This window comes from Harpia harpyja, chromosome 16 (assembly GCF_026419915.1).
Source record: "Harpia harpyja isolate bHarHar1 chromosome 16, bHarHar1 primary haplotype, whole genome shotgun sequence".
Lineage (NCBI taxonomy): Eukaryota > Metazoa > Chordata > Aves > Accipitriformes > Accipitridae > Harpia > Harpia harpyja.
The window spans coordinates 21,627,371-21,641,271 of NC_068955.1; the positions used below are offsets into that span (position 1 = coordinate 21,627,371).

The following is a 13,901-nucleotide window of genomic DNA, read 5'->3' on the forward strand; positions in this document are numbered from 1 at the left end:
TTCATGCCAGCATGTTTTAAAATGCTGATGAGGATTGCTAAACAGAAAACTTTTGATATGGGAGAACAGACTTAACTGTTCTCTACAATCATTTCTAAAGGAACCTTGAAGCCTGAACAACAGGAGAGGACAAAAGTTGAAAAAAAAAAAGTTTATGTGGAAAATACAAATGTCAGGGTCTTTTCCTGGTAACAGTAATTCCTTTCAAGGTTGTTGCTGTCCCAACGTTTTTCTCCCTGACACAGACCATCAGAGATTCAGAAGTAACATCTCTATTCTTTGTGAAAATTGAGCGTTGTCTCCTTCCTGCTGGTGTGGCAGTTCAGCTCTCCACAAAGCCCAGGCTTCCCAGATCTCCCAAGCCTACAAGAGCACAAAGCAAATAAAGAATCCTAACCTTTCACTCAATCTCCTTAGGTTACAGATTTCCCTTGTGGCTTTCTGGGTTCAACCTCCTCAGTGACATGCAGCCTCCCTCTGATGCAGGAGTTAAACTCTCTCCAGGATATTTCAGTTTCCTCTCTCATCTTGTTTCTAGGGTATGACAGGGATGACCCTGCTTACAAACACTTTCTCTATTGAAACAGGAGTTTGCTTGCTTCTTCTACATCATTTTCCTGAAGAACTGAAAGACTAAGAACAAGATCTTTGGTATGTGTAACATGGCACTACATTATGCAGTATAGACAAGGCAGTATGTATTTCATAAGAACATAGCCATTAATATGCAGACAGAGTACATGTAAAAAACAAACCATTAAGGTAGCAACATTGAGGACTTTGAAACCATACTTTTATTTCAAAACTCAAGTATGTGATACTATACAGTACAATACCAGCACACTTGTGCAAAATCTTACAATATTACAAATTTAAATATGATACACAAAAATAGTGCCCTTTTAAAATTCTTTTACTAGAAACATCTGTGCTGTGCAGGAAAAACAATAAATGTGTCTTGTTAAAGCAGAAAAATAAATATTGCACCTCAACAAAACTATTTGTGTTAATAGCATAAATAATAGATCTATTTCTCGTTATCTGATGTGATCTTTGAACACAGAAGAGGTTGGGGTTTTTTTCTGGATAAAGCAAACTAATATCCAACAGATAAAATTACATTTAGAATAGTTTTTGAGCTCAATCTAGTTTCCTATTAAAAAAGGTGTCTTCATTAACTAACTGAAAAATATAAGCAAAAATATTTAATGTGCTGTTAGTCATTGTGGTTCATTATTTTTAGTGGACAGTTTGCTCAAAGTAGTTATAAAAAGAACAACAATTTTTTAAAAAATAAACTTTATATTCATCTTTTCATCCCCATTAAAATCTCTTGCCTCTTTCAGTCCATTCCCCGCAACAATTAATAATTTTGTGGCTGAATTATACTTGCCTTAGACATGCAAGTAGTTCAGTTCAAATCAGTATATCTACTTATGGAAATTTGCCCTTGTGCCCTAAGTCCACAAAAAGCCAGTGTGCTGAATTTCAAGAGACGATGGAGACCTTGTTCACCCACTGAGCAAAAAAAATTTAGCACATGCTTGACATTAAGCAGTTCAAGAGTCCTATTGATATCGATAACTTTCTACATGTATTTAAAATAAGGTGTTGGACCCACATCAGTACAGATGTAAATAAGAGCTAATTAATTAGATTATAGTCACTGTTGTTTATTTTTCCTCAGTGCAGCCCAACATTTCCATAATCACATAATCAAAGATGTGCCATAATTTTTGGCATAGACGATTCTGAATCTTCAGCACTATTCACCTTCAATTTTTATTGCCTTATTAAGTTATCAATGTTATTTGTAAAGAATATTAAGTTAAAGAAGCTGATTTTAATAAAGTATTCAAAGAGCAACTGACAAGGTTCTTCAAATACTGAAAGTATGTGAAATGTCACAGTAGTTCTTCACAGTCAGATATTCTAACTGAACCAAACAGATACCAAGTAATTTGCAAGAAACTTCCTTCTGTCTTATTCTTTACCAATTACAATTTTAGACCAAATGACACTTTCCCATTATCCTTTTTGAACTTCCTTAAGCACACTTATTAAATATTCCTCAACAATATATACTTTAAAATAAAAAACAAACCTCCCAAATGCTTATACACTTCCCCCCCGCTTCTCCCGCCCCCAAAAAAGTGGTAGTGGTCTGCTTTTTTTTTTTTAATTTATTTTTTTAAATTTTTCTTTTCTTTCTCCATATAAATGTCTCTTAAGAAACACGTGGCTAAAGATGTAACAAACAAAATTCACCAGCAGGATATATGTTACTGGTGCCAGATATGTGAATTAAATTTCTGACTCAGAAACCTGTTTTCTTTGATAGTTAGCTTGAGGTTCAGTGTTTACACCAAAAGAAAACAAGACAATACTAACTGCATCTGAACTGAAATTACAGTCCTTCATAACATACTCATCCTTCAGTTGGCAAACAGACTTGCTAATCAGTCAGAAAATACCAGAAGAATGCAATCACACTGATTTTGATATTGTGGTTAGACTCAAGCATATAGCTATGGAAAGACATAGTTCATCTTCAATCAGAAGTGATGTTCAGCAGGTACATATGGTATACCTTAAGTGACATGTTTTGATCTCAGCCCTAGGCGGTGTGGTTTTTTACAGGTAATGGCTTCACCATTTTGAAGTTGCTTGTCTAAAAATTTCAGGCTTTCACATTCTTGTGTAAGAACTCACAACTCCCAAATAGGCAGAACTGTTGAAAAATCTGGGCAAAAGATTAATCTATCATGACCTCATAGTTTATATTTGAAAGCATATCAGAACACTTATATACTTGGCATCAGATTCTGAAAATGAACTACGAAAAACATGCAGTGACCACTTTAAAGTCCTCACTGCTTTCATGTCCTGATTCATCTAGGCACTGGTAGGGTTTTGGCTGTATGCGGAACTGTGTTCCTAATGCAGATCTCAAAGGATATCTATTTCCAGTATTAGCAGTAGGGCAGAGTCCATTTAGTGTGATCACTAGTATACAGAGGTTTGAAGAGGTTTTTTTTCTTTTTTTCTTTTCTTTTTTTTTTTTTTTTTTAATAAAGTATTGAAGATTGCTTCCCATGTCCAAGACTGCTGTATTTTGGGCTTGGGCAACACATCTAATCTTCTAGACAGCAACTACTTTTTGCTGTAACCAGTATTGACTCTGAGTGGCATACACAAATTTGTTGCAAAGCATGTCCCTGTGATATATCGTAAGTTCTGAGATTTATTTGACGATATCAACTGTGCCACCTAAAGCTCATTTTAGGTTTTGTTGTGTATCCCATTTAAAAAAAAGTGGCGGTCCCATTCTTAAAGTATATCATAAAGCACATTTATGCATGTACTTAGTATTCCATTTAAATAATCATACAGATAACTCCTCTTATAAAATTACTTTATCAGCACAGCATTTGGTCTGATAATTCTAACGTTCCATAGAAGAGCTTCTATTTCTACGCAATAATCATGAATAAGGAAATGAATTAGACTTTTAAAACTCAAAGGACTTAAATGGCATTAGTACTTCAACAATCACCAATAAATTCAGGAAATGCAAAATAAAGCACTAACTGCAAATGCAGGTTTTATGATTTTCTTCAAAATTATAGCGGAGATGTCAATGTTCTGTGCAAATCATTCTTTTAAATGTCATGCTGGTTGCTTATAACTGCCACAACCTTATGATTCAATATTACTTTATTTGTATCAGTCACTTACAATAAGAGGACAGACAAGATTATTTATCAGATTGTCATTTTGGCAAGGTACGTTCACAATGTATCCCCAAACCTCATGGTGTGGAGTAACTCACTTGTCTAACAGATCACATTTAACAGCCATAAGGATGACTAAGCACTACCTTTAAAAACAGTGTTCTAATACGCATACTTGCTTAGGTACCATAAATACATGATTGTTCCTTTATTATTCAGTGCGTTGCTCATGTTGAAATCCTGAGTTCCACCAGGAATACTGATGGGCAGCAGAACAGCTGGCCTTCCCTTCAGGTCCCTCTGATTTTTCATCACAGGAGTTGTATGAATGGTATATTCCCAACACCACAGCAAAAATGATTATCGCAGCCACTACAAGCCATACCACATTCCAGTGTTTACACAGTTTGGGGTACAGTATATGTAAATAATTAATGATGACTTCAAGTCTGCTGTAAAATTAAAAGAAAACTGTTATATATTAATCATATGCAAATTTATTATCTTAAGCTTTTCAATTTGAGAAGTTTCATAGATGTACAGTGCACCAACTTTCTTCCAAATACAAACACCTTGTCAAAGAAGAATCAGACTGTTAAATTCTTGAAAGAAGAGCTGTATGCTCAGATATGTGTGATATTTGCAAGATGGCTGAAGACTGTAAACTTGACTTCTACTTCTCCCACCTGTCAACTGGCAAATCTCAGAGCTTGATGTGATGTAAAATTCTGCACTGTTCATAGCTTGCTCAACTAAACTAAACATTAGAACATGTTGTAAACATTTCTTCCTAAGAGTTTCACGCCTAGTGAGATAGCTGCCCTTCTGAACATGGCTGAAATCTCAAATTAGCAGACGTTTATAACCATAATGGTTATGGAAAGGAAATTAATTCTTCTGGACCAGGTAAGGATCCCTACCTTAGCTTGGAATTGGACACATTACTTGCTTTGGCGAGCATTCAATTCCTCTCTAATGCAGGAAATTGCAGATATATTGAATTGAGTGGTAGAACCACCAAGGAGACTCAAAAATTAACTCTAAGAAAAGCTGACAATTTCAGAAAAGTTTTCCAGTTAGGCATCAAATGCTTCAGGTAAGACAATAAGCAGATGATTCAAAAGTCCCCAGTATAGACAAAAAGCATTGGGTAGAGATGAACGCAATAAACATGTCACTCTGCTGAAAGGCAGGAACTCCAGCACAGTGCTGTTCTGCTGCACCTACACAGCTACCAGAGGGGGCAAGCACCTGCCTGTCCAAGTCAGAGCAAGTCCAACATAACTGAGGAGCTTATCTTAATCTGCATTCACCTTGTGGATGTACTGAAAGACTCACCTGTGAAGACCCTTTGGGAATGACATAAGGCACAAATACGGGCATCAGATTCCTGAATTACAAGTTTCATGAGACAATGCATGCCTACTGAGAGATACATTCTGGCATCTAAGAACTTCTGTGGAATATTTTTTACCTCAAATCAAAATCAAACCCCATCAAGATGAAGCATCTTGATGTCAACATACAATTTTAGTTGAAATATCAAAAATAAAAAGTTTTGCATTTTGCAACTATGTTATCTTAGAATATGCCTTTCTGTGAAAATACTGTTATTTCAAATATGCTTCCCTAGACTGGAAGAAAACACGTCAAGGTAGTAGAATAAAACACTTGGAAGATAATAGTATAAAATACTTGGTTGGGTAGCACAAATAGAAAAAAGTGGCTCCTCTTGTACGGACATATTACACCACTGCCTCACCTGCTTTTCAGGTTTTTTATCTCATCTTCATTTTCACTTTCTTCATGTTCATCATGACTTTCTTTTGGTGTGTCTTCATCTTCTTCCTTCAGTTCCTGAAGTTCTTTGGTTTTCTTCAAGCCTTCCTGATAGCTTTAACACAAAAAACATTTTTCTTAATCTAGCACGCTATATAAGCCTGTTCTTATGGGATGAAAAATTAGCTTTATGTTTTGTTACATGCAATAATACACAAGTAGCAGTGTTGCAGCACTTGGAGAAGAGTAAAAATTAGCTAAAGACCATGAGTATGGCACACAGACAGCCACCCTTCCTTAACAGAGGATTATATTAGCTCTGTTACCAAACTTATCTTGAAAAAGAGGTTATAGTCCTCAGCAGAGCACAACTTTTGTCTGTTGTAAAGGAGTTGGTAAGTATTTCTCTATTATTTTTCAATAATTTTGAACACCCTCTAGATATTTTTTTTTGCTAGAGAATAAATGCAAATCAGCGCTGAAGATAGATGGCTTGTTGGATTCCACAGATCAAAATTTTTGTCTCACTCTTCACATAGTACAAAGTTCTTTGCTTGACATTCAGAAACAGATCCCCACGCTGTTAATCGCCCCAAAACATGCTGTGTAAAGCACTTTGTGACACAAACAACACAGGTTTACTGCAAGAGTTGATACTTTTTACTCATTTCCATGTATACTTTTCAGAATAAACATTTTAGAAAGTTGTTTTGGATTATCTTATCATGAAGCTGAACACTATTGACATAAGAACACCCACCCAACTCAGAATCTCTAACTGCTGTCCCACAGTTTGGCTAACATCAATAAAGGATGAAAGCTATGATGCAAATACAATGAGTGAAGCTCACTCGCATTGTTTCCCACATTGCTTCAATTATGACCATCTTCTAGGAGCTCATATGGATGATGTCACTCATTTTGCATTTTAAATGACATTATAAAAAACATATGTCCTCATCTGGTAGCACATTTACAGATTTAGTTCACATAAAATATTCCCACCCTTTGTTATATGCTTTCTCTTCTATCTTGGCTTTAGTTTCAGGATTGATCTCTTCCAACCCACTCTGTGTCAGCGCAGAAGTAGAGTTTTCACACTCAGGCTCTCCATTAGTCTTTCCACTGCCAAGACAAAAGAAACAGACAAATAGAAAATAACACCACTGAAATGTATTGTATTTGGAGTATACTACTGAACAAGAACAATAACACGCAATTTTGTGACTCCTGATTTTTCTTCTGCAATGTACATCGGAGAAATGAAATGTCTTTCTAAACAAAAAAATTAAACACTAATCAAAATTTTAGTTTCCAAATGTTGTTGTTTAGGAGCAGTAATTAATATGTTTCTAAGGTATTAAAACTTGCGTTTTGTTTCTTCTTTAAAAAAGAAAAGAGCATTTGTTTCCTGGCTTGTCCATGGCACTTATTTGCTATTCTTGAAAACACTTCCCTCAACTTTCTAAAAATCATCTTAGAAATTGTAGCCTGCTACATCAGAGGAAAATAACAGAAATAATACCGAATACTAATTTAACAAAATTTTTTTTTTATTTGCCTTTTAGGTACTCCCTTCTGCTGACTTTATACACTGAACTGATGCAGAGGTTAAAAAAATACAAACTCATACATAGCTTTTGTCACTAAAACTTTTCTAAAGTAAAAGCTTCCGGCATTTAGCCTAAAAACAAGCCATTGTATATTGCTCTCTTTCTGCAGTGCTCACCTGTCCTTATTTATTTAAGTCTGAGACAAAGAGTTTAAGTGATTCACACATGACTTAGCAAATCTATCAAAGTCAAGGTTTAATAAGCTCAACAGTGGATCCCATTTCAACTTCTAGAATCTAACCCTTTTTGTAGGCCTTATTTTTCTGGCACTAAAATCAATGGCAGAATAATTTGTCCTGATTGACCCCATCTATGGGCAATGGATTTTCTCTCAAGAAGTCATATTAACAGTAGACATTATTTTCACTTGGACTTTAAACAAATCATGAGTATAAGCTTCAAGTGCTTAAATATACAAAACTGCTGAACTATATAATTTTACACTACTATAGCAGCTGGCCCATGCATACATACTTATGCTCAAACTTGAATTTCAAGTTCTACTTCTGTTACTTGATAACCTGATTTGTTTTCTTAAGATCCAGTAAGAAATACTGATAAGGGTTTTTTTGGTTGGGTGGGGTTTTTTTAGAGTTTCAGTACAGTTTCAAAAGACAGTCTAAATCTTGCAGAGTTCTGTTGAATTGTAACAACTAGTGTCATAGTTCACCGTTTTTGTTTTCCCAATTGTTGCATATTTTCATTCTTAGTAAAGCACAGAGATAAAACAAAGACATAAGATAAATTGTCCTGCCTCAGCACTAATCTAAAGCACATGAAATTCAATATTCTGTAGTGATGTGAGATCTACATATTTTAAAGCTTTTAATTTGCACGTTTAAAGCATCCTAAAAAACTTTAATTTAAATTAGTATTGCAGATATTTTATTGTGATATTGTAAATAGTCTAAACTACTGAAGTAGTAGTAGTAGTAACAATAACAACAAAAATCAACATGATGTTTTAGTAAGTTTTACTGTTGAAACATCAGCAACCAACTTCCTTAGAATGTGCAACATTTCCTGAAAGAGATAAGTATTTGGAAAAGTGCCTGACAATTTTTTATTTTTGCTTTCTGGGCTGATTATACATACGAATAAAGTATATACACACATGGGTTTGCAAATGCACCAGTACCTGTATCCATAATGGTAACTGTTTACGAAGACCTTGTAGAACAGCTTGAGTATGCCTTCACTTCTCATCCCAGTCTCACATGTTTTCATATTGCCCACCTTTGTATTCTATTAATATAGGGGCTTTACATTTGAATAACTTGTATAAAATTAAATTACATGTCTACATGAATTTCAACTGAAACAACTTTAAAGTTCTTTCCAGAAATGTGCAGATGTACATGCTTTCCAGCAGAGCAATTCTTAGCTTTCCTTGTTCATATAACTATTATTTTGCTGTGAAAGTGGTACTATTTAAACCCATGGAATGACTCATGAAACTGTTATGGAAAACGCCTAACAACAGCACACCTTAATCCAGCCAGGACATCTACAGTAATGGTAAGTAATATAGAGTCAAAAGGGCCAATGTTTTAATAAAAAATATTTTTGCAATTTATAGGAACTAGAAAAATATAGATATTGAGGTATTTGCTTGTTACTAGGCTAAAAAAAAAATCTCTTCTTTCATGTATCTATTTTTTCATTTTAAAATGCAGCCTTCTCTGGCTGTTAAAACTAAAATCTCAGGTTGTTAAAACTAAAATCGCAGGTTGTTAAAACTAAAATCTCAAACCTAATGCTTTAATTTAGCTGAATGTTCAATTCATTTTATACTAAAAAAGGAATTACTACTCAATTTAATAATTGTTTTGACTTCTGCAAAATTCTGATGATCTAATATTATGATAAATTATACTTTTAAATTTTGTATACTTATGTTTATTCATATAAATTTAAAAAGCTACATGACACTGGATATCATAGTATTTCAAAATATGACTCTTCCCAGCTGACAACATGTTGAAAAGGTAAGGGCAAAACACAAACTTCTATTACTGGGATGGTCAAGTTAAGGAATATTCATAACCAGGGTTGCTCATAGCCAACTTTAGATACAGCATTAATTTGTTCCAGGAAATATATTAAATAAATAAATAGATAAAAGCCATGTGCATTGCATGTAATACTGTTAGTTTTGTCAAGTTCTGAAGGCAGGCCTACTCAAATGCATAAATGCATAATCTGCTGCATTTTTTACTTGATGAGTTCCAATGATCGTAGCAGGCTCGATTTAGTTCTGAGATACTGCGTGTAAACTCTTTGAACATGAAAAGAACAATATGATGGTGACATAATAAAATACAGTTACCAGATCATGAATCAACCTAAGTCAATATTGTGTCACTGATTTCAATACCTTATGCCTTGATATAACTAATTATATCATTTTCATTTCATACTAGGATTTAATAAGTAATGAGATGACCTAGAGAAAACTCACTTTTCTAAAAGTGCTGGCAGAACAGGAGTAGATGTTAGATTGCTTCTTCCATTACTAGGTGACTCAGACTGTAAGTGAAAAACAGCAATATATGTTACATCCATGAATTAATTTCAAATGAGTCTTCAGTAAAATGACAAAGGCAATGTGCTGCTTAGGTTTTCTTCCCACACCCATGAGCAAGGTATCTGTAACATGGAGCTTCCAAATTACTCCCACTAACCACAGTAAACTACAGACTTGCACATTTTCTGTGACATTCCCTTCTACCTTCCTTATTTTGAAGAAGACTTTCTTCTTCATATATTGATCACTGAACTGTAAAATTACTCTATTGCTTCTCTCCATATTATCCTAGGAATATAAGTTTCTTAGCTGAGTTTTCGCTGGAAAATTTTAAACAAAAATAAATCATAATAAATCATGGTAAAAAACCACACTTGGTTCCTGAAACAATTGACTCTGAGTACATAATAACTAAATTGCACAAACAGATTGTTTTCTTAAAACTAAAATGGATTTAGCTTCTCAGCAAACCCCCTCATTTAAATAGCCCTACGTTTTTAACAGAAAACTGCATAATTTTCAGGTTATGTGCCATCATAGCTCATCTCTGAACAGTTGGTATACCTTGCAGTTTTTCTCCAAAGCATTTATATAGATTTATTAGGTTCAGATTAGATCCTCATTTAATTTATTAAAATTTTATAAACAAAAAGTCAAGGCAGAGGCTGATAGCTCCACTAATCCCAGATCATCACAGAACCTCTAAATTTGTACCACATACATTTCTATACATTAAATATATGTTTTTCTGTTTAGTGGACTTTTTGGCAATGAAGAGAAGCAGTCCAATCACCTTCTATGGTTTCTAGTTAAAATTTCTCTCCTATAGTGGACAACTATTTTTACTACTTGAAACTTCCCAGTGTGTTACTACAGATTAAAAGGCAAATTGCCTCAACTAATGTCTAATGCCTCTGAATCACCAGCTTGCCCTATTCAGCTCTGTGTCCAAAGTGATCATTTATGGTGGTAGATTCTGAAAGCATATGTCCCTTACACAACAGAAATAACCTTTGTCCATCCCCTTCTCTAGGATGAAGTCAAAACAAGTTAAACCAATGAAAGGGCTTACATTTTTTTAGTAACTATGGCTTGGCCCCATGCAAAAGTGGTTTAGACAAAAAGTAGTGTATTTAAAATGTGGGTTTTACTTACCAGGGATGGCATTGAAGGTGTGGGTGAAGCTGTTGGTGACTGACCAGGAATGTTTAAGGAGTTAAATTTAGGAACAACAGCAACACTGACTCTCCTCCGAGGCATATTCTGTGAGAAACAAAATTTTTTTTTTCCTGTCATACAACAAGATAGACTGAAGAACAATTCTGCAAGTTAATGGGTGTGGCAAAGATGTAGATTAATGTCCCTTGGGGGAAAGGAGAGTTGGGAGCAAAATTAAGATAAATGGCTGTTAGGGCTGTGGTTTTCCCCAAAACTTCCTCTAGTACTGTCTGGTATGGCAAGTGCTTAGTGTGAAATGAGGTGTTGTACAGGGATGCTACTCTTTTCCCTCCACACTGAAAGCCCAATAGTGTAAGTCACACAACAGGTATGTTCTGAGTTGATATTGTCAGTTCTTATTAGAGGCTATTATCTTTGGTTAAACCAGGTGTATAATGATACTGGGAAAAGTGCCAGTGTCACAATGACCTGAAAATAATGAAGTTACATATGAAACTTTTCTCTTGCTTTGTACCCATTATGATATACTGTACCCACTAAGATACATAATTATTTCTAAACCTACAAATTATAACTTTCAGAAACAATAACATCCATTCCCTCCACTAAAGAGCAGTGCCTTCTTCCCCACCCTTGAGTTGTTAGATATCTATCTAGCATCATGCAACATTGCTTACATTTCCCAAAGACCATGGAAATTCTTTATATGATAAACACATGCTAGCTGTACACAATACATTCTAGCTCAAGTACAGATCATGTAAGTTTTTGCTGTCATTAGGTAAGTAACCAAATGCTTCATCCTGTGATAAGCAGCCTAGTAAAATCTATGCTTCCAACTGAGTAAAAAATGCAAGCACTTATAGCATCTAACAGCTTCATCTTAGTGCATATCCAAACACTTCTAAGATTCTGCTCTAGATAACTTTACAGGAAAGTAGTTAAACACAGATTTAGTAAATATAGAGGAGTCACCTACTCCATGATTCTGGTTCTAGACGAAACCAACTATACATATTCATTAATGACAGACGTTTACCTAATGAGCCTCTGAAAAACTATATTGGGGGGTCTGCAGCCATGTTATGCAGTTCATTCTAGTGTTTGCGGGTTCCCCCCCCTCGTTATTATTCGGGGGGAAATTTTTAATATTTACAAATATTTAATATTTTTACTTGTCCTTGTTGAATTTAATCTTTTTTGGGGACTTCTTTTTCAACTTATCTGGATGTCATTCTGAAACCCAGTCTTGCCCTCAGCATGCTCTGTGCTCTAATTCTTTCTACCCAACACTCAGAGGTGGCAGGAATAAACTAAACCTAAAGAACTACAACCCAAGCAAATAAAAAAACCACTTGGATTTTTGCAGAAATGGAACACTGGCCATGTTAAAGTTATTAATTTGTCAAGCCAAAACAATCTGAGATAATCTCTCACTCTGAATGCTTTGTCAAACCAAACAAGATACTTGGATGCTAACTGAAAAATAAGCCCCACGTAAAAATAACTGTTTACATCTAAGGTACTCTGAACATGACATAATTCTTAAGATAATGAAAATGGTATGATCATGGAATCCTGACTCGTATAGTAAGTTTTGATCCAATGTTCAGCTTCCTCACTGAGGAACTAGAATAAAGCACAGGACCTAAGCCATTCTCTGGAGCACAGGTATGTGTCCTGGAATACAATTATTCTTAAATAAATAGGTCCCTTTATTCACGGCAAGCATTATCATTATTGCACAAAGACATACTTAATCATGTATTCAAAATTACAAGCACTTGCACTAAATTACATGAACAACACTGAGAATTTACCAGCACTATGTTTTGAACACAGCCTATAGAAGTGAGCGTATATAGACAAAGAAATTTCACTACATAAAATGTTCCCTTCATTTTCTTTATATTGTAGAAATACCTTTCCAACAGTAAGAGACATGGATCTAGATGAACGAGGTACTCCATCTTCTGCATAAAAACAGTAGATAAAGAACAGTCTTAGACTATATGAATATCTATAAATAATACTAATAGAGCCCTTGCTTGTATTTCAAACAAGGTCTGTAGTTACTGCATATTTATCTGTCATACAGTCCTCGTCTCAATTACACCTGCAAAAGAAATTTGAAATAAGTGCAAAATATTGAACCATTAGTATCTCTACTGAGATCAGGCAAAAGCCCACTATTTACCTCCATATACAAAGAAAATACTCATATTTCAGTTTCCAGCAAACTAGGAAAGAAAAGGTTGCAAAAAGAAAAAATCTTTTTAATAATGAAATTTTGCCATCACCTGTCATCTAAGAGGTAGTTGCATTAAAACTGTAAAAGCTACACATATGTGCAAGAGGCCAATAAAAATGTCATTGGATCTCATCAGAATTTGGTAAGTGATAGTGATTTTAAATTACTGTACAATAGCATTAAATATGGCTTACATGAAATATTTTAACTGTTATATCTGTAACTTTTTGAAATCTACTCCTGTAGATCAGAGCTTCATGAACAGGTTTCATGATACTTCACATTTATCATTAATAGCACCAACACCTCTCTGTATAGAGGCAAGATAAACCCTTAATTTTTTTTTTTTTTTACCAGGTGCACCATAGCTTCTGCTAGAATTCTGATTGGCAAGTTTCTTGAACTCCATTAGTTCAGCATGATCCTTTTCATATGTTCTTTTCAGATTTTCCACATACTGCATCATTACTTCTGTTGCCTTTGACATACGCTTCTCCTAAGGAAGAAAAGAGGGGAATACTCAGGTAACCGCTACATTTCTCAAACAAATCATTTGCCTCTATGTGGATGCTCCCTGTCAGGGCTAAATCTGGAATAGTTGTTCTTAAAGAAATATTGGTACCTCCATGACTGAAAATTCCTAAGCTAATTAGAACACAAATGCACATGCATTCATACATATCCACAGAATATCATAATTTATTTTGTCATATATTTATATAGTCTGCCTGTGTGCCTGTCTTATTAGTTAGGTGGTATACGTACATTTGTTTTCAAATCCTCGAAGGTCTTAGTCACTGCCATCAGTCTAGTTACTT

The 13,901-nt window shown here is 34.7% G+C and overlaps 1 protein-coding gene across 10 annotated transcripts in view; it reads right to left on the reverse strand.

Moving 5' to 3' along the window:
• Positions 1-771: 771 nt before the first annotated feature.
• Positions 772-13,901, reverse strand: part of IRAG1 (inositol 1,4,5-triphosphate receptor associated 1) — a 137,302-nt gene continuing 124,172 nt past the window's right edge. For all 10 annotated transcript variants that reach the window (XM_052810421.1, XM_052810413.1, XM_052810412.1 and 7 more), the window contains 7 exons: positions 13,438-13,579; positions 12,756-12,805; positions 10,809-10,916; positions 9,588-9,655; positions 6,519-6,638; positions 5,497-5,628; positions 772-4,186 (listed from right to left, as the gene is read on the reverse strand). In XM_052810421.1, coding sequence (XP_052666381.1) covers positions 3,946-4,186; positions 5,497-5,628; positions 6,519-6,638; positions 9,588-9,655; positions 10,809-10,916; positions 12,756-12,805; positions 13,438-13,579 — 861 coding nt within the window. In that variant the 3' untranslated portion in view covers positions 772-3,945. The remainder of the gene's footprint in view (positions 4,187-5,496; positions 5,629-6,518; positions 6,639-9,587; positions 9,656-10,808; positions 10,917-12,755; positions 12,806-13,437; positions 13,580-13,901) is intronic.